The 25,892-nt window shown below is 45.6% G+C and overlaps 1 protein-coding gene across 2 annotated transcripts in view; it reads right to left on the reverse strand.

Moving 5' to 3' along the window:
• Positions 1-25,892, reverse strand: part of CSMD1 (CUB and Sushi multiple domains 1) — a 5,442,057-nt gene that overhangs the window by 1,831,592 nt on the left and 3,584,573 nt on the right. For both annotated transcript variants that reach the window (XM_069606098.1, XM_069606099.1), the window contains exon 24: positions 22,847-23,038. In XM_069606098.1, the coding sequence (XP_069462199.1) occupies positions 22,847-23,038 (192 nt within the window). The remainder of the gene's footprint in view (positions 1-22,846; positions 23,039-25,892) is intronic.

The following is a 25,892-nucleotide window of genomic DNA, read 5'->3' on the forward strand; positions in this document are numbered from 1 at the left end:
ATGGCTTCCCTTCGGTTCTGGTCTCTGATCGAGGCAGCCAGTTCATTTCAATCTTCTGGAAAAAATGTTGTGCAATGGCGCAGATCGACGTTCGGCTATCTACCAGTCACCATCCCCAAATTGACGGCCAAACCGAGAGAACCAATCAGACACTCGAGCTATATTTACAGTGCATGTGTCACCACGAACAAAGGAATTGGAAAGACATACTATGGATAGCCGAATATGCATATAACAATTCTTTTCATTCAAGCACGGGACAAACACCCTTCTATACCCTTTATGGCAGACATCCACATACCTCTGAACTAGACCTTCCACCAACTTGGAAATGCCGGCGGTAAAGACTCTACACACAAACATTACTCAGGCTTTCAAAAGGGCAAAGGAACACATTATTCATGTCAAAGAAAAACAAGAGAGATTCGCCGACCAACACCGGAAAAAGGCCCCTGATGATCAAGTAGGAGACAAAGTTTGGTTAGCCGCAAAATTCATACCCATCAAGGGAACCCAGACCTTTCATCCCAAATTCTTAGGACCCTATACCATTAAGGCAATTATCAACCCACCAGCCGTGAAACTGGATTTACCACCTAATATACACATCCACCCGGTATTTCATGTGTCCCTCCTAAAACCAATGCAACCCGGCACACGGATTGGGACACAACCTAAGCCCATACTTGTTGACCGAGAACCAGAATTCGAAGTCAAAGATATCTTGCACTCTAAATACTCTAGGACCAAGCTATTTGATCTCGTCGATTGGAAAGGATTTGGACCACAAGATAGATCCTGGGAGCCAAGTGAGAATATCAACGCACCACGTCTAATCTTGAAATTCCATCGGAACTTCCCAACCAAACCTGGGCCAGACAGAAGGAACACCATGGGAGGGACCTTAGGGGGGGGGGGGGGGTGCTGACATGACCCTCGCCCAAAACCCCCTCTGGCAAACCCATTGGACAGGTGGAGTCAGGACTTGGGCCTCTAGAGCCTGGCATCCTGTTCATAAGCCCTCATGGGGCCAGTCCTGGCACCTATGGTACCAGGCTCATACACCATGAAAAACAATGTGCTTGGGAACTACTTTATTGTATTGTCAGCCAACATGGAGGCATCCACATAGCTTGGTTCCTAAGAACCAAGCTATGTGGTCTAGTGTTTTGGGTGTGGTAGCCTAGGGACTACTTTACCTGGACTATTTTGTTGGGGCTGTTTAAACCACACCCGAGCAAGACAGCACGAAGCCGAAGTTCTGCATACCTAAGGGAGACAAAATAGACATTTTAAACATAGAAAGGCATGCAGGATAGCAGCGAAACTAAAGAACAGCAATAAGACCTACCTGAACAATATCAGACATGCCAGCGTCAGTGAAGTAACTGGACCGCACTCACCCATGAAAGACAACGCACCCCTGCAAAAAAGGCAGGACAGAGAGCATGCCTAATTCTACCACAAGGTGAGTAGAGGGTGTCAGAGGGACTGAAATCATACGGGGGTGGAGGGAGGATACTTACCCCAGTCGGTTAGTCTTGAACACAGTCCTTCTGTATTTTGAGGCAGAACCTTCCCCACAGACCACATCAGGGCAAAGCTGAGAAGCATACCAGCCAGTAACCCGGCTGGGTGGCGTCCTTGTGGATAGCAGGTGAGCGTAACACTCTCTCACTCTGGCCAATCGCCTTGGGCCCTCTTCATCCACCTTCCTATGAGGCAAAATACATTGGTGTCATCTTTGACTCCACTCTCTTTCGGGTTGTCACCAAGAAGTCCCACTACCAGCTGCACCTCCTCAAAGGGACTCCTCTCTTTCTCACTTTCCCCCACAGGCTCACTGTCTACAGAGCCATGGTTCTCTCTAGGCTGGACTACTGCAAAGCCTCTTTCTCAATCTACCTTCCTCTAATCTCCACCCTCTACAGCTAATCCAGAACAGGACTGCAAAACTCATCAGCCATGACATCTCTCCATTGGCTCCCAGTGGCTGCAAGGATCAAGTTCAAGACCCTTTGCATTGTCCACAAGGTGTTCTGGGGCCACAACCTGCACTACATCCAACGCTCTCTTACAAAATTCCTTCCTTCTTGAGCCCTTCACTCAGCTGCCTCCAACTCTCTAAGGGTTAGATGCTTCTCCAGGCAGAGAGTGGGGGGTATATCTCTCCTCTGCAGGTGCCTCCCTCTGGAATGGCCTCTTTGCCCCTCTCAACCTTGAGCCGGACCACCTGAAGTTCCAGAAGCTGCTCAAAAGGTTCATCTTCTCCACTGCTTTCTCTCTCTCCCTCCCCTGCTTACCTACCTGACCTACCTGTCTGCTTTACCATCTGGTTGCTTGGCTTCCCTCAGTCACCCATGCACTGCCTCCAGGCCTACCACGGACTTAGGGGCTGTAACTGGAACCCTACAGTCCCTTGTTCCCCTTGCACTACCCAGAGCCGCGCTGCAGTGTCTGCACTTACTCAGAGCATTGCTGCCCTGTTTTCCCCTCCCTCTCTCTCTTGCACTTCCCCCTTCCCTTTCCCCTTGCACTTCTCGTTCTCGCAGTTGCAAAATCTGAATACCACAAGGCCTAGTAAGATTGTTTGTGTTGTCCTCCCTCTGTGTTCCCTCCCCTGTCTTGTCACGCCTAGAAACACTTGTGTACAGGAACAATTACTTATCATGTCATATCATATAATTTTATCAAAGATGCCCATATAAATATACAATGCTGCAGTAAGAAACGGCTAAACTGGCAGAACCCAAATGCTAGTCTAGCCAGGTAATTACACTTAGCAGGACTGCTTTATCATACATGCCCAGTTAAAAATGTCATACCAAACTAAGGAATTACTAGACTGGCTGCACTAAAATGCCTCTAAAGCCACTAATACCACACATCATGCCAGCTAAGCCTGAACATGGATGACCATTATGATTTATCGCACAATCCTGCCCTCCTCACACATCCCTTCTCCCCCCACCCACTACCCCAGCCTCTAAAATCAGCTCCTTGGCCCAGAATTACCTCCACGTCCCTTTTCCTTGTGCGAGTGCTTACATATGATGCTCCTTGCCTCATAGGTAAGCACTGGGATGAGGAAGAGTGGGACTAGGAGTAATTAAGATTACCAGTAGCTAAATCAGGCCATACCTCCAGGTACCTCTAACTCATCCCAATACTTGTGGCTGAGGAATAGGGCCACATACACAAGTAATGCCTCATACACAACTACTGGGATGAGTAAGATTTGGGCTAGGAGTAATGAGGATTACCAATAGGTAGACACAAATAGTGGCACAACACTATTGAGCTGAAATGTTTGGCTATGTTGACTCAACCTGGCTGACCTACAGAGCAGTTGGCGGACAGAAAAGAACACAGATGTTAAACGGCAGCTGGGTTCCGCTGTTAACAAGGGCACAGCACAGCAATTACTAATGTCCAGCATTTCACTGTTAGTACTGCATTCAAAAGCCAAATTGTTTAAGCAATTGAAATTGTGATGTGGGTTTAGTACTTGCATGCCAGAGGAGTGATTGGAAGGGTAGAGGGGGAATATGCGACCGCTCATTCTCACAGCAATCCATAATTGGGTGCTTCCAGACTTAAAGGAGAGAGTTAACTGCTTTGAACATTGAGGCTGCACTGGAATGTTCTCATTAAAATGTGTCAAGAAGTTAGATGACCTCACACAAATAAGTTTGCCCCTGCCCCACCACCCGTGAAGTTAGTGCCTCTCCCAACATTTGAAGGGTTAGCCCCCCAAAATGTAGGTTTTGTTGCACCAATGAACACAAGCACACACAACATTCACCATATAAACACACGCGCAACCCAGCCATCCATGCATTTAAGTAGGTACTCTTTCACCATATAGGCACACCCAGGCAGTCACCCATACATTTAAGTGTGCACCCTTCCAACATACAGGCACATACACCCTCCCATACATTTAAGTGTACACCCTTTCACCATACAGGCACACCCAGGCAGCCACACATACATTTAAGTGTGCACCCTTTCACCATGCACTCACACAGGCAGCCACCTATACATTTAAGTGTGCACCCTTTCACCATATACTCACACATACAGATACATCATGGGATGAGGGGAGCCATATTACTTCAAAAAGAAATGGTTTCTTTTTTAAGCCACTCTGACATCATAAATAAATGATTTCCGTTAAGGACCAAACCATAACAGAAATATTGTCTTTATGAAGGCAGAGTGACTCATCACTGATTGTGAACACCTGCACTTGCTGTGAGCTGCACGCTAAGACTGCCCCCCTGATGATGTGAAGAACACAGAAACTGGTAGGAGGAGAAAAGCAGTGTCTGAGTAGGTTAACGCTGCAAGGAACTAGAGTGCACCCCTCCCTCCTGTTCTTAATATTCATGGATTTCTGAAGGGTGGAATCTTTGCAATCCAATAGGGTGCTGCACTGGGGCGACACGTGCCCTGCTTTGGAGTGACACAGTGTGGACTATTCCCCTCCTTTCCCCACTGTGGGTCTGGGAGTGAGCATGTTCCTTGCTAACCTGATTACTACAGCTACCAGAAGTCCTTGCAGCAGAATTAATTATTTATAATCATTGATTGCATAATAATAATTATTATTATTAATGATTATAATATTATTATTATTGCATTGATTGAATTAATGATTCAATTAATTATAATCAATTAGACGACTCTTAACACATACAAATAAAGTGCAAGTGGCAATACATTCTTTCGAAGTACAGACAAGAGTCTATTTTTTCATAAGTTTTGCAAAACCATTCCAAATTAGGACAGTGAACCACAGAGGACCAGCTCCAGCAGCTTTACCAGGTCATGTGTATACCTCGTCGAGCTCTAACAACTTAATTTTGTTGCAATAAATTTCAGCAATTATAGCTTACTCTTGTTTTATTATAACTTATCAACAGTTACACCAGTTAACACGTGATCAAAAACTTCAGTGAAAGAAGACAGTGACGTTTTGGAACTCTATTTTGGGACCACTCCTGATGAAAGTCCCTTAACATTCCAGAGGACTGAAACATGTTGAGTCTTCCCACTGGTGTTAACTAAACCTAGAAGTTGATATTAAGACTGATTAAGAGTCTGAACAATAGGAAGAAGCATATTTTTCCTCTAGTGTTGTTCTAGAAAATAGTGGATGTATGTAACATCCAGCCTTCTATCCTATGGGATGTTTTTACCCATGCATCCGAGCCCTACCTCAAAAACTGTGCAGTACTGGCATTGAAAACATCATGATGGCCAGAGCTTCCCAGAACATGCCCAGGGAAATGCATGAAGAATAGGCTGCCACCCATTTTTGCCGATGTTATGGGCACAGAAGGGCACTGCCTAAAACCACCATTGGACTACCCACACAGTAGCCTGAAACCAATGGGAATGGCAATGCTGATTGCCAAAAGCAACCTAGAACTGTGAGGAATTCATTTTCTTAAATCCCAAAAATGGTTGCATTACCAGTACTCACCACTATCAGAAAGCCGGCGTTTTAAAACCACCAGACTTTTGTGTAAAACTGAATAAATGAACCCAAACCAGGCCAAAGAAAGACTTACTGAGAGTTGGATACAATGTAAAGTTATATTCTGAAGTGACTTGAATGTTCATAACAAGACTGGCTGAGCTCTGCAGGTCTGCAGCAGCCTAACTGAAACTGGATTTAAAACTACCAAAAATCGAAAATGTTTAAATTAACTGAGTGACCTACTTCTGAGTGTCACATAGTTTGTCACTGTTGAAATGTCATAGTTTTGAACTTAGAATCAGCATTCTAGCTGCATGTGTAAAAATTGTTAGTTTATTTGAATGCAGAAAACTGGCAGCCAAATAGACATTTAGCTGGGGCCTGGCTTAAAAAGAGAGGGAATTTTGCCCACCAGCTACCCCCGACAGGAGTTGAGACTTGCACAACAGCTGTGTTCCCAGGCCTAGCTGCCTTTTGCTGCTCCCACCAAAAGGGATATGACACTTCTCTGATTGAATTACCTGGGCTCTGCAGGAAATTGAACAAAGCCCTGTCCTGACTCAGGCAAATGTTTTATTGGGGGGGTCGTAAAAGTGGCTTCCTCCTGGAAGGAAAGGGGAGGAGCACTGCCTGTGAGAGCAAGCTGGCTTGGCAGAACTGGAAAAACCAGAAATTCAACCTTGGGCTGGGGGGAAACCACACCCCTTTGGGGCCAGAACATAAATCTAAAAAGATGGATCATTCATAGAGCGGACTTGTGAAAATGTTATAAGTGATATCATTATTCTTGTGATTTTTCTGTGCACATTTGAAGACGTGGTAGGACCAGGTGGTATGTTCAGGGGGGTTTTAGCGGAAAAGAGGATATTACTCTAAATGTATGTATGTTAAAAATCTGACACTCCACCACCTAATGCCCACACACCATCGGCACATCTTTGTAAATGCGGGGAAAAATCCAATATTGGTAACCCGACCAAAAAGTGAAATATGTTGCCATTTTTTAACCCAAGCTCCTAGAAACGACAGAATTGGAACAGGGGCTACCATCAGTAAATGCATGATGTCTGTATGCAATGCCAAACAACTGTCTATCGGGGAAGTATGTATTTGAATCAAATATAGATTTGTGGGCAAACGGACCAGGGGAGGATCCTCTGACCCATAAAACCTACAGCATCACTCTGACTCACAGTTCTTTTCCCCAATCAAGAGAGAAAGGAAAGCTTGACCAATGGGCAGTTGAGAGAGGGGCTGGCTAGTGATGCTGCACACACACCCACTTTCAAAAGACATAAAAAGAGCCACTAGAAGCTAGAGAGGACTTTCAATTCCATTTGCTGCGGAGCATGCTGATCGACGATTTCACATCCAGAGATCCAGACTTCAAATCCATCAATCTCCAGAACCTGTAGCAGTACCTAGAAAGCAGAGCAGTATCCAGAATCCAGAGAGGCTAGACCAGCAGAGCAGAGCTGACCCAGACCGCTGTTAGCAGAACCAGAGAGCTGACCCAGATCACTGTGAAGTGCCGAGACCAGACCGGAGTCCAGTCCAAAACCTGACCAGATCCGTGGCGAGGCCTATTTCTAAATATATTGTGAGTACCTAGCAGAACTGTGCAGAACCAATCTCTTAGTTAAAATAATATAATTCAATCTATTTTAATCTAACCAGAACTGCCTCCTAACTGTCACCTGTCATTTGCAAAGCTGTCACCTGTCATTTTCTATTTGCAAAGCTGTCACTTGTCATTTTGAGTTGTTGTAAATCCGAAAATCTACCTTTACTAAATCGTGCATAACTCCGGAACCGTGTGGGATAGGAACTTGGTTTAACTTTCCTCTGAAAGCTTAGAATCTCAACTTTTCAATAAGCCTAGAACCGACTCCGTATACTTTTGCCGTAATCACGATTCTCGCACTCGCGAATTTTACCGCGATTTGGTTAAAAATCCAGCCACGTGTGAAAACAGCAGCTTCCTTGCTTTCCTTGCTAAAAATGTGTTTGCCTCTTAAGAACCATCCCTGAATCATTGCTAGAGTGAGCCTGGACTAATATTAACTAGATACCACTCACCCTGAACCTCTAGAGGGAATTAAAAGCATTTTAGCATATTTTTCACTTCATTGCCAGCACATATAAAAGCAATTTGGGCCTGTGTTTCAAACTTCTGTAGTCTAAGCTTGCTGGGGTGAACTGAATTACATTTGATTGCATTTCTGAGAACTGTGTGCTTTCCTTCCATGTCCTTGCATTGCATAAAGGGGGGAGTGGATTGCCAGAGAAAAGTGATTACATTGTTTTGTTGAAATCATATTGAGTATTTCTGTACTGCAATTTCATTCCACCTTGCATCCATTTGAAACCAGAAAAGTATTGTTGCTATCTTATCCATCTTATAACCACTCATCATTGATTATAAAAAGTGTGCTAGTGCCGGACTATCCATTATTGATTACTGCTCAGATTAAGTGTGATATTCAATTATTAATTTATTATAAAGTGTGATATATATATCTATTGTTTAAATTATCAAATAAACCTTTTAAACTTGCAAAACAGAACTACTTCTTGGCTCAGTGGGGTCAGGGGGATTCCAAGAGAGGGGTGTTATATAGGGGTAGTCATCCAGAACGCATGAACTGGACGTAAAGATATATCAATAAGGGTTTCCATTCAGTATCCCAGACTAGGCATTGACTTAGCTGTAGTGTTGAATTGAATCCTCTTACAAATTGGGGGCTCGAGCCGGACGTTTGGGTTAGATCTATCACTTGTGCAGATTAATACAGCGTGCCAGCTGACCAGATACACATATCCGGTCGGATCATCAGGCTGTGTTACGCTGTAAAGCACTCCTAAAAGAAACGCTCTAAGGAAAAGGTCTGTTTTGCAAAAATAAAATACAAACTTCTGTAAGTCAGGACAGAGACCAATCTCTAGAATGCCGACCTTAGTAGACATGAAAATAGCCAGAGAGCACTTCTTACATAAGTTATTTGTGAGAGGTGAGTGGACTCACCAGGACCGCATGGTCTGGTTGCAGGCCATCACGCAACAGGTCACTGAAACAGGGTCAGATACATGGAGAGATCAGGGTCCCTTAAATGTGGCCCTGAGTGAACTATACATGGCTCCTAAAGCTAAGGATGAACAAGACAAGATGGTTAGGATAGCGGCATACCTGTACCTATATATGGGAGACATGCAGGATAAGTGTACTGAAAGCCAAGATCTGGCGAATAAGCGACAGATGGCGTTAGAGAAGGTCCAATCTGACCTGGACTCTTCTGAGCAGAGGCTGCATAGAAGCCAGGAGTCCGAAAATGAGAGTAGACAGCACATCATTAAAATAAAGAAGGATATGGATATCCTGCAACAGGAAAAGGCTGACCAGGATACCAGAATTCTGGCTTTGCAGAAGGAACGCCAAGACAGTTTGGACTCCCTACTGCAGAGCCAGAAAAAGCTGAAGCAACAGATCAATTTCAACAGGGCATGCACAGAGCAGGTAGCCACCCTGCAAATCCAACAAGACATAGAGAAAGAGGAGAGCAATAAACTGATCCTGAAAGACCTGGATACCCAGGCAGAGTTTGATCAGGAGCGCCAGAAAGCTGGTGCCTTCCAAAGGCAAAGGGACGACCTGGCGTCACAAATTCAAGCTCTTGGTCAGCAAAGGGACACCTTAGGCCAGGAAGTCTGCCACTTAAGAAGAAAAATGGAAGAAAATCACCTGGCCCTCCAGGGACTGGGTGACCTCCAAAAAGAACACCAGGACTTGCTAGAGCACACCAGGAGGATGGAGGAGGCTCTGGCAAGACAGGAGCAGGCCAGTAGGGAGGGGACTCAGGAGGTAACCCTCCTGCAGCAAAGACTGGCCCAGTACTCCAGGACCAATCAGGAAACGCAGAGAGAGAATGAGGCTCTCTTCCAGCACAATGATAGGCTCCAACAACAGGTAGTGGTGCAGGAGAGACTGATAGAGTCTACTAAGGCCTTAACTGAGGAACTGAAGGCGCAGGCTCTTGCATTGCAACAGGGAGCAGGGGCGGATAGAGACCAGGTTCGCTGGGAAAGAGAAACTCCTGAGCATAACCTCAGGAGCCCTAGTACCAGAGGCCTTTATCTCTCTCAGTCCCTGGACTCTGCCACCCCCATGTCCCCTGGCGCACATGAGCACCGGGTGTCATGACCGCAGCCTCCAAGGAGTCAGGTTTAGCCCAACTGCCTCGGAAGCCGGGTCACAACTTCATTTCCAGGCTCCCATCGGCTCCCATAGGGGCCTTATGGACCTTGTCCTGGCGCCAGTGGCGCCAGGCTCATAAGGGGACCCAGTCCCGGCACAGGACGTGCCGGGCTCATGATGCAAGGAATGGTGCTTGGGTGGACCTACCTGCTGCAGACCATGCTGCTCACTCACCTGCAGGATGAAATCCTCATCCATCCATGGCTGGAACTACTTTACCTTCTGGGTGTGGCCAGCACCACTCCCTGGGACTGGATACTGGAACTATTCTGGAAGCTGGGACTTCTTTCCTGGGCGAGGCTGCTGTGGAAGGAGACACCTAAGCACTCCAGTAGGCTATTTAAACCACGCCCGATCAGAGCAACGTGCTTCGCGTTATTCTGCAATAGCAGCAGGACGCTCACCGTGTCAGCTCCAGATAATCTGCAACTTCTGCATCTAGGGAAGAGAAATCCGTAATCTTACCTTCTGAAATACCATCTTTGTCTTCAGCAGCATCTGAGAAGGGAAAAGAACACCAGGTTAGCACGAGATAAAACCAGCGCAGCACTTACCCAATCCATCGGTGCATCTCAAGCCACGGGCTGCAGCTCTCCATTTTTTGGCACCCTGTGGAAGCAAGGACATTGGTTAGTAACCTTCGTGAAACTTTTCCTACCTGCGCTGCATTCTTCTCGCCTCCGCCGACGCTGCTACTCGCATCTGCAAAACAAAAGGACATCATTAAGAAATACAAAACTCCATCCATACGCACGTGTTTTGGGCAGCTCTCATCTTTCTCACTCCTCGGCGCATTCCTCGACATCTATTTTTCTACCCAGCTGCTTCTGCAACCTGAAAAAGGAAAAGAGACATTAAGAAGTGCTTTAAACTTCGAATTGACATTTCTTACTTACTTGCCTGCAATACCTTCGCATTTCCATCGCTCTCCATTCAAGCAACCGCCGTTCGTGCTGCTAACGACGGCCTAGCTCCAAATCTTCATCCTCTGCAACCAAGAGGCTGGACAATTAACCAGTGAAGTAACTGGCTTCGGCGCCCCTGCACAGACGCAGGATGGAGAGCTCCGCTTTCACCTATATAAGGTGAGCACATTTAGCCTACGAACTACGTGGGGATTACCAGGAAGGGGAGTCAGCTTGCCTGTCAGGCATATATATCCTATTAACCCCTTGCTCTCACAATTGCAGACACCTCACCCTTCAGATCAAGATCTCAGTGAGGAGAGGGCCTTTCCAGGGTGGCATTCGAGGCCTGCGCGTGACCCTAGAAGACTCCGAGAACCCCCAGCCCAGACCTGCGCCTCCGAGGGATTCAGGTGAGCGTTACACCGGGCCACAGGGATGGCTGATTACTATCCAGCCAGAAGCATGGGGCTCATAGGCCAGTACCTCCCAGGAATGGACGGACGGGCATCCGGGTATGGTCACCCAAGCACAGTGCAATTTAGTGGGGAACCCCAGGAGAGTAGGCCCATTAAGGGCATCCTGAAAACCTCTGCCCAGTTAGGTCAGTGGGGGGGGGGTACCCATCAAATCCTGGCAGCAAAGAGGAATCTGAAGACTCCTCTGAACGGTACAGGACACAGGAAACCAGGTCCCCACATTCTGCCAGCTATTCCCAGGCTCACAGAATCCGGGAAAACCTGGAAGATCAGACAGGAACCTCTGGGAGCAGTGCCTCTGAGTCAGAGGATGAATGGATCAGGGTTACCCGAACCAAAAAGGCCAATAAGGCAAAAAGGGCCTTGCTTAAGGACCCATTGAAGCAAATAAAGGCAATAAGGAGTGTTATCACGCCTTATCATAAGAACGCCAAGTGTTCCGTATGGGAACACTTGGAGCTCTATGAGAAAATGATGGAGACTTTCCATTTGAAGGACAGCAGTAGCTGCATCCAGTACGTCAAATGGACATTCTCCCCAGAATACTCCAGTTTCTTTGCGGGGCTGGAGGACCAAAATCACTTAAGATGGTCCACCTATAAGGCGGCCATCTTGAAACATTTTTCTGTTCACAGAAATCCTCAAGAGGCTCGCAAGGCAGCCTACAATTTGCAATGTGGGGAGGATCAGGCCCCACAAGAATTCGTGCAAGAACTGAAACGTGCCTTTGCGCAGACCACCAGAAGGGTCCGCACAGACAGCAGAGAATTTGTCAATACATTTTTCCATGCCTTGCCCAAATATATAATGACCCAGCTCGTGAGCGATTTTCATGAGAAAATATCTTTACACTGGGTCATTGAACAGGCTACCCGGATCTTTGAGGTGCAGAAGCCCATAGAAAATAAAAGCAATACCCAGAAAAATCCCAAAACCAACAGCACCCCTGCTGCTGCCAAGGTGGCAGAGGTAAAGGTCACCCCCGTTTTGTATTTGGAGATGGGGGGGCCTAAAAACCTACCTGCACCTAATAATTCACAGCCCAGAAGGCCCTCGGGCCAGTCACAGACAGGGAGTCGAGGAGGTAGTCCCACAAATGGGGCCCCCCGCTCCCCTGACTATGTAAGTCCCCACTACAAGGGAAACCGACCAATCCTGGGTTATGTGTGGACTCCTCCAGCCCAAGGGGGGCGATCCAGCCAAGCACCTGACCCGGGGAACTTCCCTCCTAACTTCCCCCAGGAGGGCAGAAATTCTCCAAATCCTGGGCAGAACTTTTTCCCTAGGTATCCACCCAAATTCCAGCCCCAAAATCATCCATCCTTCTTTCCCCAATTCCCTGAGCCCAGCCAACCTAATCCGGGAGAGGGGAGGCCAAGGGTGGAGGGGTACCAAAATCTTCCCAACCAGGGGTACTTCCAGAGAAGGGATAGCTACCCTTCCCGGGATCAGCCCAGGGGAGAAAATAGAGCCCCGTATCAGCCTGAGCGGGTTTCCCAGTTAGAGCGCCAGGTCCAAAATATGGCACGGGATCTGGGTCACATACTGAGGGCTCAACAGATCCCTCAGATGAGCGTGCCACCGCAGAATGCCCCAAACTCTGGACCTGGTGCTCCAGAACAATGACGGGGGCAGCACTCCGATAACACACCGGCTCCCAGGGAGGAGGCACAAGGGGAAGGGGGGTGTAAAGCCTTGGAGGAAGATTCCTTCCCAACTTGTAAACAGCCCCTGGAAAACCAGGAACCGGAAACAAAATCTCCTACCCCTGAAAGTCTGCCACCCAAGGAGCAGAGAGGAGGTAGGAGAAACAAAGGACCCAAACAGACCCACTTTGTGGAGGAGGTTCAGGTCTTCCAATTTGAGGGAGAGGGATCCTCAGAAGATCCTGGGAAAAGGAGCTTCTCCTTCAGAGATGGGGGAACTCCTCCCAAGGAAAAATGGGTCCCAAGGGATGTCAATTCAGACTGGGGAGATATGGAGATTGAGCTACCGCCACCCATCATCTCATCCCAGAACCCACAATACCGGAATCCCCTTGTTCAAACCCATCCTGGTGATTGCCTCCAATAAGGGGGGGGCGGCCCAGAACCGGAACCAGGGGAACCCACAATGGCTCTGATCTCCAGTTGCCAACTTTTTCTTTCAGATTCCCAAGGTTCTCCACAGAATTCTGCCCAAATCTCTTCTCTAGCAATGTCCAAAACCAGAAAGTTAGCCCACCAGTTGTCCAAAAATGTGCATTATCTGTGCCCCCTTGAGGAGAAGGAGGGAAGATTCTATGCCCCGGTACAAGTACAGGGGCAGGGTACAACTTTGGCACTGGTGGACACTGGATCCCAAGCTACCCTTCTGTCCAAAAGGGCCTTTGAGGAACTAAATGCAGGAAGGGGGAGAATTACCTAATTCCTCTCACCTCTCTTCCTGGACAACTGCAGAACTTTGACGGGAAGGAAATTCCCGTTGAGGGGACTGCAGACTTGGACATTAAAATTGGGCGACACAAGGTGAGACACCCGGTCATAGTAGTGACTCCAGAGGGCACCCCTTGTTTACTAGGGAATGACCTCCTGAGAAGGTTGTCACCCCTAATAGATTGCGTAAACAAGGTCCTCTGGACCCAGACTAGCTGACCCATAAAATTAAAACAGAGTGTCAACCATGTTAGTTTAAACGGCACATGCCACATGGTTGAACAAAAATCTGACCAAGTAGAATCCCACTTCCAGAATAACCAAATTCCAGACGTGACAGTAATAGCAGTAGGACAACAGACTGGTGATGGGGGGTCCTCTCTATTTCTGAAAATCAACCTCCCTTCCAGTTTAAGGTGGTATTCCACACTGGAAGGAAACACCCTGAAATTCTTTACTAATCCACAATCAGAAACTCCCACTCCTATAGTCCAGAAAGATGTGAAATCAGCTCAGAGCCTGGCTGATAATCAGCAAATTGGAGAGCAGTTGTTCATCCCTGTTCAGTTAAATGATGGGAAGGACTCATCAGCGAAGCCATGTTCCGCCAACTCCCAAAAGATCCAGCCATTCCCACATTCAAACTGATAGACAAATGGGAAATGGACCTGGAAGCACCCAATTCCAAACATCTCCTGCCAAGCAGGTGTATGCTCAAAATCACCATTGGCAACAAGAGCATAGTCCACAATTGTTGGGTCGTGCGAGACGTCACTGCCGCTTTTTACTTAGGCAGTGACATTCTCAATCGCTTTGCCATTAGTTTGGACCTAATAAACTTCAAAGCTTGGTCCCGATTAGCGGATAATCCCATGGGCTTTGATGATCCAGAAAAAGCATTTAGGTCAGCTCAGTTGCTACCTTATGCAATTGAAATTCAGATCAAAGGGGAAGTCACCATCCCAGAAAGGACCTGACAATTCTCCCTGGAAGTGAAAGCTAAAAGAGGACAACATTTGAAAATCCCTGATGCTTACATACATCTAAACGCTTCTCTCCAACAGCAAGGGTTGGGGGTAAACCCAACTCCATTAGTCAACATAGAACATGACACCATTCTAATAGAGGTGGATAACAGCGACTTAAAGAGTATTACTCTAGCCGCAGGCACCATTATTGGAATGGCGGTTGATGACCGACATTTTTCCATCGATTTAGGAAATGAACTGTTAGGACCAATCCCCAAGGACTGTTTTGACAGGAACAGTGATGACAATACAACACCAGACAGGATGTTTACCCGGCATGGGGGGAACTTCCTGGTGTACACTTCCTGCCCTTATGGTAAGGAAGATGTGACTTGTGACTTCAGGAGGGATGAGGTGATTTTCCAGGTCCATGAGGGTTGCCTTTCCCACCTGAGGCCTCCAGTCCAAATCAGCACTCTGACCAGGGACTTCTCCACCCAGCTGGAGGAGGCCGCTGAGATAGCCAAACCAGAAGTCTTTCCAGGCTTCAGGCAGATGGTGGAAGAGAGAGTCAACCTAGCTGATGCCTTTGTGACTCTGGAACAAAAGCAAAAGTTGAAACAAGTTTTCTTGGATTTCCAAGTTCTCTTTGCGGTAGACTCATATGACTGTGGTCACACGGACATCCACACAACAACAATCCCCACGGACCCTGGCATGACTCCTGTGTTTGTGAAGCAATATCGCTTGCCTCTCGCATCAATGGAGTCCCTTACTGAAATAATTAAGAACCTTGAGTCCCGGGGAATAATCCGTCCAGTCCACAGCACCTTCAATAATCCGGTGCTGGGAATATTGAAGCCAAACGGCCAGTGGAGACTCTGCGCCGACCTCAGGGAGCTCAACAAACGGGTCCATACTTCCCGATGGCCTCTGCCCTACATTGACCAAGGGCTGGCCCAGATCCAGGGGTCACAGGTATTCACTGCAATAGACCTGACCAATGGATACTGGACTGTGCCTGTCAGTAGGGAGGACCAATACAAGCTGGCTTTTACCTTTGGGGGCCAGCAATACACATGGACCCGGACTCCCTTCGGATACCTCAACTCCGGCAATGAATTCAACATTTTCCTACATAAGGCCATGCCCGACCTGGGTGCGAGGGGTAACCTGGCTTATGTAGATGATGTCCTCATCAAAAGTTCATCTGTGGAGGAACACATAGCGGAGATCCGTTCTGACCCAGTTGAGGGCCGCGGGAGCAAAACTTTCCTTTCAGAAAGCACAGTGGTGTAGAACCCGTTTTAATTTCTTGGGGCATGAGATTACTCCTCGGGGCTCTGTCCCCAGGAAAAGAAGGTGGAAGCACTCCAGAAACTGAAAGACCCCACAACTCTGCGGGAACTAAGGAGCCTCCTTGGACTGACTAATTACAGCAGAAAGTTCATTGAGGGCTACGCAGAGATCACCAGACCCCTGATTCATCTCCTGAAGGGGGGGGTCAAGTGGGAATGGGGTCCAGAACAAGCCGAGGCAGTAAGACAACTCAAAAGAAGCCTCTCACAAGCGCCCTGCCTAGCTTACCCTGTCAGAAACAAGGAGTTCTTCCTGGAGAGGGGTTCTCTGATACGTGCTTGACGGCAGTATTATACCAAAAGCATGGCAAGGTCAATAAAGTAATCTCCTATGCGAGCAAAACTTTATCCTCTCTGGAGGAAAAATTCTACGATTGTGAGAAGGCACTCTTGGCAACGGTGTGGGCATTGAAGAATTACCGCCCGTTTATCCAGGGGGAACACATCTAGTGGAGACTCCACACCAGCCTCTGCAATATCTCCAAAGTGACAGAATCCGGGCCGGAAATGTGAGTAATTCCCGAATTACTTCCTGGATTCTGTCAATGCAAGGCTTTCCTGTGGAGGTCCGATATGGCCAAAACAAGAAGAGTCCCCTCGCGCAAGGTCTGGCTGACTTGCATGATTGTGCCAGAGAAAACTGTCTCGAGGACGAAAGTCTAAAAATCAAGGACAACATGGAGGCATACCTTAATTCCCCACACAAAGTCTTTGAAGAGGACAAGTGTGAGGGAATGCCCACTGTCTATGTGGATGGATGCTCTTACCATGTTGACAACAACGGGAAGAAAGAACTGGTGGCCGACGTAGGGAATGCATGGGTGAATGAGTCCCCAGAACCCTCCGCTGGATACAAAATTGGTCCCCGAAGTAGTCAGGTGGCAGAATTGATGGCTGTGCATCAGGCCATCCTCACTGCTGACCAGCATCAACTCCACGAACTGGTCATAATCACAGATTCTGATTATGTACGGAACGGGTTCGTGGAGCACCTGGTTAATTGGAAAACCAGAGGCATGTAATGTGCTAATAACAAACCCCTGAAACATGGGAAGTTGATCCAAAACATTGATGATCTGGTCACATCGAATGGGATGACCATCTACTGGAAAAAGATCAAGGGTCATTCCAAAATAGAGGGACCAGACAAAACTGGAAATGACTTAGCTGATCAGCTGGCCAAAACCGGGGCCATCCAAGGGGATCTAATTGAGATTGAGTCCCTGTTGGGGGAAATCCAGGTCACTGCTATCACTAGGTCCCAGACAAATGCTCACAATGATCTTTCAATTGCACAATGGAGTAAGGAGACCCCTGATGCTGATTTGATTACAGCTCATAGGGGGGATCCAATTATTGGTAAGTTTTACCAACACCTTGAGGACCCTAGGAACTTTCCCCTGACGGATACTGATTACATTGGAAAAGAGGACCTAAGAGTGTTGATGAAATGTCCAAAAATGTTCCGAATCCAAGACGGTTTGCTGGTAAGGAAATCCAAAGCTGGCCACGATCAGTGGGTGGTTCCTACCTCATTCCGAAGCCTGATGTTAAGTCACGCCCATGGTGCGGCCACCGCCGGTCAGAGGGGGTTTCACACAACACTGGAAATCTTAAGAGAGGTTGCATACTGGCCACACATGGGGCAGGACCTTGACCAATACTTGAAGGGGTGTCTTGTGTGTGCACAATTTCAGCCATCATCCCTCACGCACCGGGCACCTCTCCAAAAGAGGGGAATGACACTGCCATGGTCAGATTTGCAAATCGACTTTGTAGGCCCTGTGATTCGCTCGACTAGAGGAAACAAGTACATGTTGACCGTTACATGCTTGTTTACCAAGTGGGTGGAATGTCTCCCAGCCCCAAACTGCAAGGCAGAAACAGCAGCTGCCCTGATGATTAACCACATCTTTTCCCGTTTTGGTCTACCTCAAAGGATTGAGTCAGACAGAGGTAGCCACTTCACCAGTGAAGTAATGACAAAGATGTGGGAGATACTGGGGGTCAAAAGGAAGTTGCATATTGCTTACCGGCCAGCTTCTTCTGGGGCAGTAGAGAGATATAACCGAACCATTGTGAGCATATTAAAGAAGTTTGTGGTAAATTCTGGGCCAAGTTGGGATATCCGATTACCTCTGGTCCTAATGGCCATCAGATCTACCCCTTCATCTGCAACCAAAATGTCACCATTTGAGTTGATGACTGGACGCAAGATGGTGCTTCCGCAGCATTTGCTCTACAGGACCCAAGAGCAGACACTCATAAATGCCTCCACAACTCATGGTTATGTGGAGAATTTAAGGAAACACCTTCAACATGCTTTTGCCTATGCTCAGCGGAATCTAGAAAGATCAGCTGATAGCATGAAGACCCACTATGACCTGAAAGCTTCCAGGAAGGAATATCAGGTGGGGGACCGGATCTATCTATACAATTTCCAAAGGAACCAGGCCAAACAGCGAAAATTCTTGCCTGCATGAAAGGGACCCTTTGAGATTATAGACAAGATCTCCCCTGTGGCCTACAAGATCCGCATCCCCAAAGGCGGTTTGGCAGAGGGGGAAGACAAGTGGGTCCACATCAACCAGTTGAAGTGTTGCCATCCCAGGCACGCTCTGCAACAACTGGAGGAGTCCTCTGCAATCCCAGAGGGTACCGCTCCAGAGTAATTCAATTCCAACCCTAAAATATCCTACATATAGCCTATCAAATTCTGTGTTTCTCAAGTTTGTGTTCCTGTCTCTTAATTTAAAAAAATGTGCATGTTCATATCTGTTGAGTTCTAAAATATATATGCCACCCCACTATATCAATGGTGGGGGAGAAATGTCCATGAATAGGTATTGCCACTCTTCCTTTGTCGTCCTAGGAGAAAGAAAACCTTGAGACTGGCCAGGGAGGACGATCCGGAGACCGGGAGCGGAGACACAAAGGGCCCGGGGTACCGCCCAATCTTCCCATCAGGACCGGCGAGGAGAACCGATCCATCCGACTGGATGGAGAAAAAGATGCTGAACTGTGCCATCTATTGGAAGAAGATGAGGAAACATCCCAGATCTTGCGAGTTCCATCAGTGAAACAGAATGGCCATCGCAAGAGGGGGGCTTGTGGGATGTTTTTACCCATGCATCCGAGCCCTACCTCAAAAACTGTGCAGTACTGGCATTGAAAACATCATGATGGCCAGAGCTTCCCAGAAAATGCTCAGGGAAATGCATGAAGAATAGGCTGCCACCCATTTTTGCCGATGTTATGGGCACAGAAGGGCACTGCCTAAAACCACCATTGGACTACCCACACAGTAGCCTGAAACCATTGGGAATGGCAATGCTGATTGCCAAAAGCAACCTAGAACTGTGGGGAATTCATTTTCTTAAATCCCAAAAATGGTTGCATTACCAGTACTCACCACTATCAGAAAGCCGGCATTTTAAAACCACCAGACTTTTGTGTAAAACTGAATAAATGAACCCAAAGCAGGCCAAAGAAAGACTTACTGAGAGGTGGATACAATGTAAAGTTATATTCTGAAGTGTCTTGAATGTTCATAACAAGACTGGCTGAGCTCTGCAGGTCTGCAGCAGCCTAACTGAAACTGGATTTAAAACTACCAAAAATCGAAAATGTTTAAATTAACTGAGTGACCTACTTTTAAGTGTCACATAGTTTGTCACTGTTGAAATGTCATAGTTTTGAACTTAGAATCAGCATTCTAGCTGCATGTGTAAAAATTGTTAGTTTATTTGAATGCAGAAAACTGGCAGCCAAAGAGACATTTAGCTGAGGCCTGGCTTAAAAAGAGAGGGAATTTTGCCCACCAGCTACCCCCGACAGGAGTTGAGACTTGCACAACAGCTGTGTTCCCAGGCCTAGCTGCCTTTTGCTGCTCCCACCAAAAGGGATATGACACTTCTCTGATTGAATTACCTGGGCTCTGCAGGAAATTGAACAAAGCCCTGTCCTTACTCAGGCAAATGTTTTATTGGGGGGGTCATAAAAGTGGCTTCCTCCTGGAAGGAAAGGGGAGGAGCACTGCCTGTGAGAGCAAGCTGGCTTGGCAGAACTGGAAAAACCAGAAATTCAACCTTGGGCTGGGGGGAAACCACACCCCTTTGGGGCCAGAACATAAATCTAAAAAGATGGATCATTCATAGAGCGGACTTGTGAACATTTTATAAGTGATATCATTATTCTTGTGATTTTTCTGTGCACATTTGAAGACGTGGTAGGACTCAGTGGTATGTTCAGGGGGGTTTTAGCGGAAAAGAGGATATTACTCTAAATGTATGTATGTTAAAAATCTGACACTCCACCACCTAATGCCCACACACCATGGGCACATCTGTGTAAATGCGGGGAAAAATCCAATATTGGTAACCCGACCAAAAAGTGAAATATGTTGCCATTTTTGAACCCAAGCTCCTAGAAACGACAGAATTCGAACAGGGGCTACCATCAGTAAATGCATGATGTGTGTATGCAATGCCAAACAACTGTCTATCGGGGAAGTATGTATTTGAATCAAATATAGATTTGTGGGCAAACGGACTAGGGGAGGATCCTCTGACCCATACAACCTACAGCATCACTCTGACTCACAGTTCTTTTCCCTAATCAAGAGAGAAAGGAAAGCTTGACCAATGGGCAGTTGAGAGATGGGCTGGCTAGTGATGCTGCACACACACCCACTTTCAAAAGACATAAAAAGAGCCACTAGAAGCTAGAGAGGACTTTCAAATCCATTTGCTGCGGAGCATGCTGATCGACGATTTCACATCCAGAGATCCAGACTTCAAATCCATCAATCTCCAGAACCTGTAGCAGTACCTAGAAAGCAGAGCAGTATCCAGAATCCAGAGAGGCTAGACCAGCAGAGCAGAGCTGACCCAGACCGCTGTTAGCAGAACCAGAGAGCTGACCCAGATCACTGTGAAGTGCCGAGACCAGACCGGAGTCCAGTCCAAAACCTGACCAGATCCGTGGCGAGGCCTATTTCTAAATATATTGTGAGTACCTAGCAGAACTGTGCAGAACCAATCTCTTAGTTAAAATAATATAATTCAATCTATTTTAATCTAACCAGAACTGCCTCCTAACTGTCACCTGTCATTTGCAAAGCTGTCACCTGCCATTTTCTATTTGCAAAGATGTCACTTGTCATTTTGAGTTGTTGTAAATCCGAAAATCTACCTTTACTAAATCGTTCATAACTCCGGAACCGTGTGGGATAGGAACTTGGTTTAACTTTCCTCTGAAAGCTTAGAATCTCAACTTTTAAACAAGCCTAGAACTCCGTATACTTTTGCCATAATCACGATTCTCGCACTCGCGAATTTTACAGCGATTTGCGATTTGGTTAAAAATCCAGCCACGTGTGAAAACAGCAGCTTCCTTGCTTTCCTTGCTAAAAATTAATTTGCCTCTTAAGAACCATCCCTGAATCATTGCTAGAGTGAGCCTGGACTAATATTAACTAGATACCACTCACCCTGAACCTCTAGAGGGAATTAAAAGCATTTTAGCATATTTTTCACTTCATTGCCAGCACATATAAAAGCATTTTGGGCCTGTGTTTCAAACTTCTGTAGTCTAAGCTTGCTGGGGTGAACTGAATTACATTTGATTGCATTTCTGAGAACTGTGTGCTTTCCTTCCATTTCCTTGCATTGCATAAAGGGGGGAGTGGATTGCCAGAGAAAAGTGATTACATTGTTTTGTTGAAATCATATTGAGTATTTCTGTACTGCAATTTCATTCCACCTTGCATCCATTTGAAACCAGAAAAGTATTGTTGCTATCTTATCCATCTTATAACCACTCATCATTGATTATAAAGAAGTGTGCTAGTGCCGGACTATCCATTATTGATTACTGCTCAGATTAAGTGTAATATTCAATTATTAATTTATTGTAAAGTGTGATATATATATCTATTGTTTAAATTATCAAATAAACCTTTTAAACTTGCAAATCAGAACTACTTCTTGGCTCAGTGGGGTCAGGGGGATTCCAAGAGAGGGGTGTTATATAGGGGTAGTCATCCAGAACGCATGAACTGGACGTAAAGATATATCAATAAGGGTTTCCATTCAGTATCCCAGACTAGGCATTGACTTAGCTGTAGTGTTGAATGGAATCCTCTTACAATCCGAAATAATGTATTGTCACTTTCACTTTATTTCTATGTTTTAAGAGTTGTCTAATGAATTGTTTTGTATTGTGATCTCATTTTCGAGATTTCTTTAAAATTAATCTTAATAAATTGTTGAATTGATTTGTAGTGATTTTTATGAGGGAATAACTGTTGATAGATTTCATTTCTACCTTCTGTTTATGGATGGTTTAATTTAAGATCACGTCTTGCAGTTTTGCCACAGTCATCTTGTGAGATTCCTGTGTTATTCCCTCGATAAACTGAAAAGCACTTGAAAATTAAAAAGTCTTGCCTGTTCTCGCAGGCACTAACTATGTGTCCCCTTCATCTTTTCTTGTTTCCCCCAGCACCCTAAACCCGCCCTATAGTTAATTTGAAGCAGATGTACATAGACTTTTCCCAAAATTCAATAGCTAGTAACTTTTGACTCTCTGTACCGAGTTGGATGACATTTTCCAAAACAAGTTTGTGGCGGGCCCGCACATATGGAACATTTTGGGGGAGCTTGCTAAAAGATGAAAAAGTTATTAAGAAAACAAAGAAAGACAGTTTAAGGAAGATGTTGGAATTGTTTTCTTTTGTGCATGTTACTTATGCTTGAAATATCAGGGTTATATTAGAATAAATTATACATGTTAATAACTCATCACATATCAGATTTTAAAACATGTACCTTGAATTTAGATTTTGATATAATATATAAATATGTAATGCACAAATACAAACCAATAACTGACAGTTTTTGTAATCTTCAGCGTCCAGATGCCTCAGGATTAGGTGTGCTTTACAAATGCCTAAATAAATAAATAAATACATTAATCTTACCTGTGCATGTTGGAATAGGTTTATTCCACACTCTCCGGTCTCCACTTAGACACGTTATATTGTTGCTACCATGCATAGTGTATCCTGGATTACAGCTGTATAAGACTGTGGTTTCAGCAAAATGTCCTTCATCCCTTATTTTGTATCCATAATTGGGAACTCCTGGATTTTCACACTTTACAAGATCAAAACCTACAGAAAAATGAAACAAGCATACAACATTATTGACAACACACCATGTGCACAGATATTAGAAATCTTTTCAAAGAAACCAAGACATTGACGTAATTAGGAATGACACCTTAATTGTTAAAATAGGGTGAATTTTCCCAGAGGTGACCCTGTAAATATTAACGGGTCAGGGATCCAAATCCCTGAAATGTTTGGTGTCTATGTATTTCCAGTGGTCAATTTCAGTTTGGGAAACCAGCAAAGCACATCTTGTTACCAAAGACCTCTCCCACAAACAACCCAATAATAGTTTAAACTCTTCACTATTTCCAGCACAAGCTCTGTAGAAAAAGATACAAAGGTTTAACATGACAACTGCCATGCAATGGCCTGTAAAGGTTCAATGTTCATTTATCCACAGTCGTTTTTTCCATTAAGGTTTTGCAGAATTTATTTTTCTGGAAAAAACTCATCGAATATTTTTGGTTTTTATTGGGGGGGGATTCCCGAAAACCACCCTATTAATGTATTACTATACCCTACCTCCCACCCCTCATATACCCTTGCTCGTACCTCCCAATTTTTTTCGATGGGATTTTTTCGAGACTTCAACATTTGGCAAAAAACCCATTGACAAAATGACTGTCGATACATAAATGTTGTACCCCTGTAAGGACCAAGTAGGGCACTGAGGCATGTTATACGGCATAGTCAGGGCACTCATTGTTTCAAACGTGACCATGGACATTTCTAGATGAATCAATGGAAAACTTTAAACAGTTTGTGGGACCTCAAAACATGAAAAAATTGTTGTATATGGCTTATCCCTGGACTAGTGCAGTGTAGTCAATATTTTATCCTGGGAGGTTTTTATCCTGCTTGATTTAAATCGTTTGTTAGCTCTCTAAAGCTAGTTTAATATTACTTTCTTAAACACGTCCATAATCGATGCAAACTTTGCAAAGAGCATATTGTTCTGAGTTACATGTCTGCATGCAGTGCATAAAAAGGAGACGTTAATTAGATGTGGAGGGCAAACTGTTCTGTATGTGTTTACAGCAAAATTAGCAGAGTGTGCGTTTGAGGCTTAAACAATTCAGCGCATGCAGATGCAAGGAAACAGAAATAGCTAGATCAGTTTAACTTTATCATTTTGTGAAAACATTATATAAATATTCTAATCAAGCAACAATCAGAGCTGCTTCATGTTACAAACAGAGCAACCTTGCACATAATGTTGAGTGGCGGCCTGTAATATCAAGAACAACGTGTGTTACCAGCCGTAGAAACATAAAGAGGGGAGACCCTTCAGTGGTGATTCTACACAAGACGACAAATACTCGAAAAAGAAGAACTGACATTATAAGCATTGTATATTTGTACAATTTCCAAGTTACACTAGGTATACAAATTACAATGTACACTAATCAATGTTTGCAAACCCAGAATATGCATTGTATTAGGCCACAGTCCTGTGCATTTGTGGCAAGAGAATTTCTTAATACAGGCCCCCTCTATTTTAGCCCTACATTGTCTTTGGAGTCTTTGTCCTTTTGACCCCTACGTCTCTCCCCTGCCAGCAGCTTCTCTTTCTTGCAATGAGCTGGTAAGACTGTTTCTGTGGGCCTCTTCCAACTCAATGGCTATTCTGCAAATAACAAGCAAGCAATGCATTAGCTATTGGTGAGTGTGCAAATGGCTGATGGGAGCACAGGTATACCTTTGCTGAACCAGTTCTGTTTTGAAATGTGAGAGCTTGCTTTTAAAGAAAAGGCCATAGGGTCTGTGCGCTTATGCCGAAGAAATAACCACCTACTTTTCTCAATGCTGCTCACTGTGTCATGTTTCGGTGCTGGTGACTACAGAGGTTTGCGTTCAAGGTTCTGACAAATGCTGTCTGGTCATCACGTGTTGGCATGGATTCTTAGGATCCTCTCCTAGAGACTCTGTTATCCCTGGGGCAATCTCAGAGACTGATGGTGTAAAGCACAATGCTCTGGGCCTGGAGGTGGAGCACTTTGTCAGCCCTTTCATCAGTGGTCGAAGTGTATGAAAAGAAGTAGTGGAACTATGTTCACTGCTGGCTTGCCCCCGCTCCCCATAAACCTCATTGCCACGCCCCCTCCCACGCGCAATCCTAATCCCCAAACAAACGCACCTGCTGTTTAAGGGAATGTTGAGTGCAGTGCATTGAGGTGCAAGTTTCAACTTCGTTCTACACTTTTATTTTAAAACTGTACCATTCCGGAACGGTTTCTTAGTAGAGGAGCACCACTCCCAACCGCTCCCGCCCACTTTGATGACTGCCTTTCATGCCCATTGCTCTACATGACCTGTGAGGTAATTCCAATGAGCTTTCTACACTCCATGGAGTGTGTTCTGGCACTTTTACCTTAGCTGCATGGGTAGAGACTCCTCTTTTCACGTGATAGTAAAACTATATGAATGTATACATATATTTTCTATGTTGGCTTGGTTTGGCTGCAGGCCAGGCTCCAGCAGGGGGCCAGGGGGGCCAGCCCTACTCCCAAAGGCCAACCTCTTCCACCCCCTAGAAAGGGGGCCTTGTCAGTGGTGGGGGGTTTTCTTATATATATTTTCTTTCATCAAAAAGTTGAATGTATTTTAAATAAATGCACATAAAAATAAAAATAATTTAACCACCACTGGGACCTGGGAGGTGGAGGGGAAGACTATGGGGGTAAAACAGCCTGGGAGGATTTCTCAATTAGCAATCTGAGGAGCTACAATACTGGCGGCCCAGTCAGGATTTGTTTGCTTGCTCTGGACAATGATTTATGCCCCAGCATGAACGCAGAAATGACAAGGGATACAGAGGGCCATTGAGCAGTCAGCCTACAACTGTCTAGCAAGA

The sequence above is a fragment of the Ambystoma mexicanum genome, chromosome 4p (assembly GCF_040938575.1).
Source record: "Ambystoma mexicanum isolate Mex_15411 chromosome 4p, UKY_AmexF1_1, whole genome shotgun sequence".
In the NCBI taxonomy this organism is placed as follows: Eukaryota; Metazoa; Chordata; class Amphibia; order Caudata; family Ambystomatidae; genus Ambystoma; species Ambystoma mexicanum.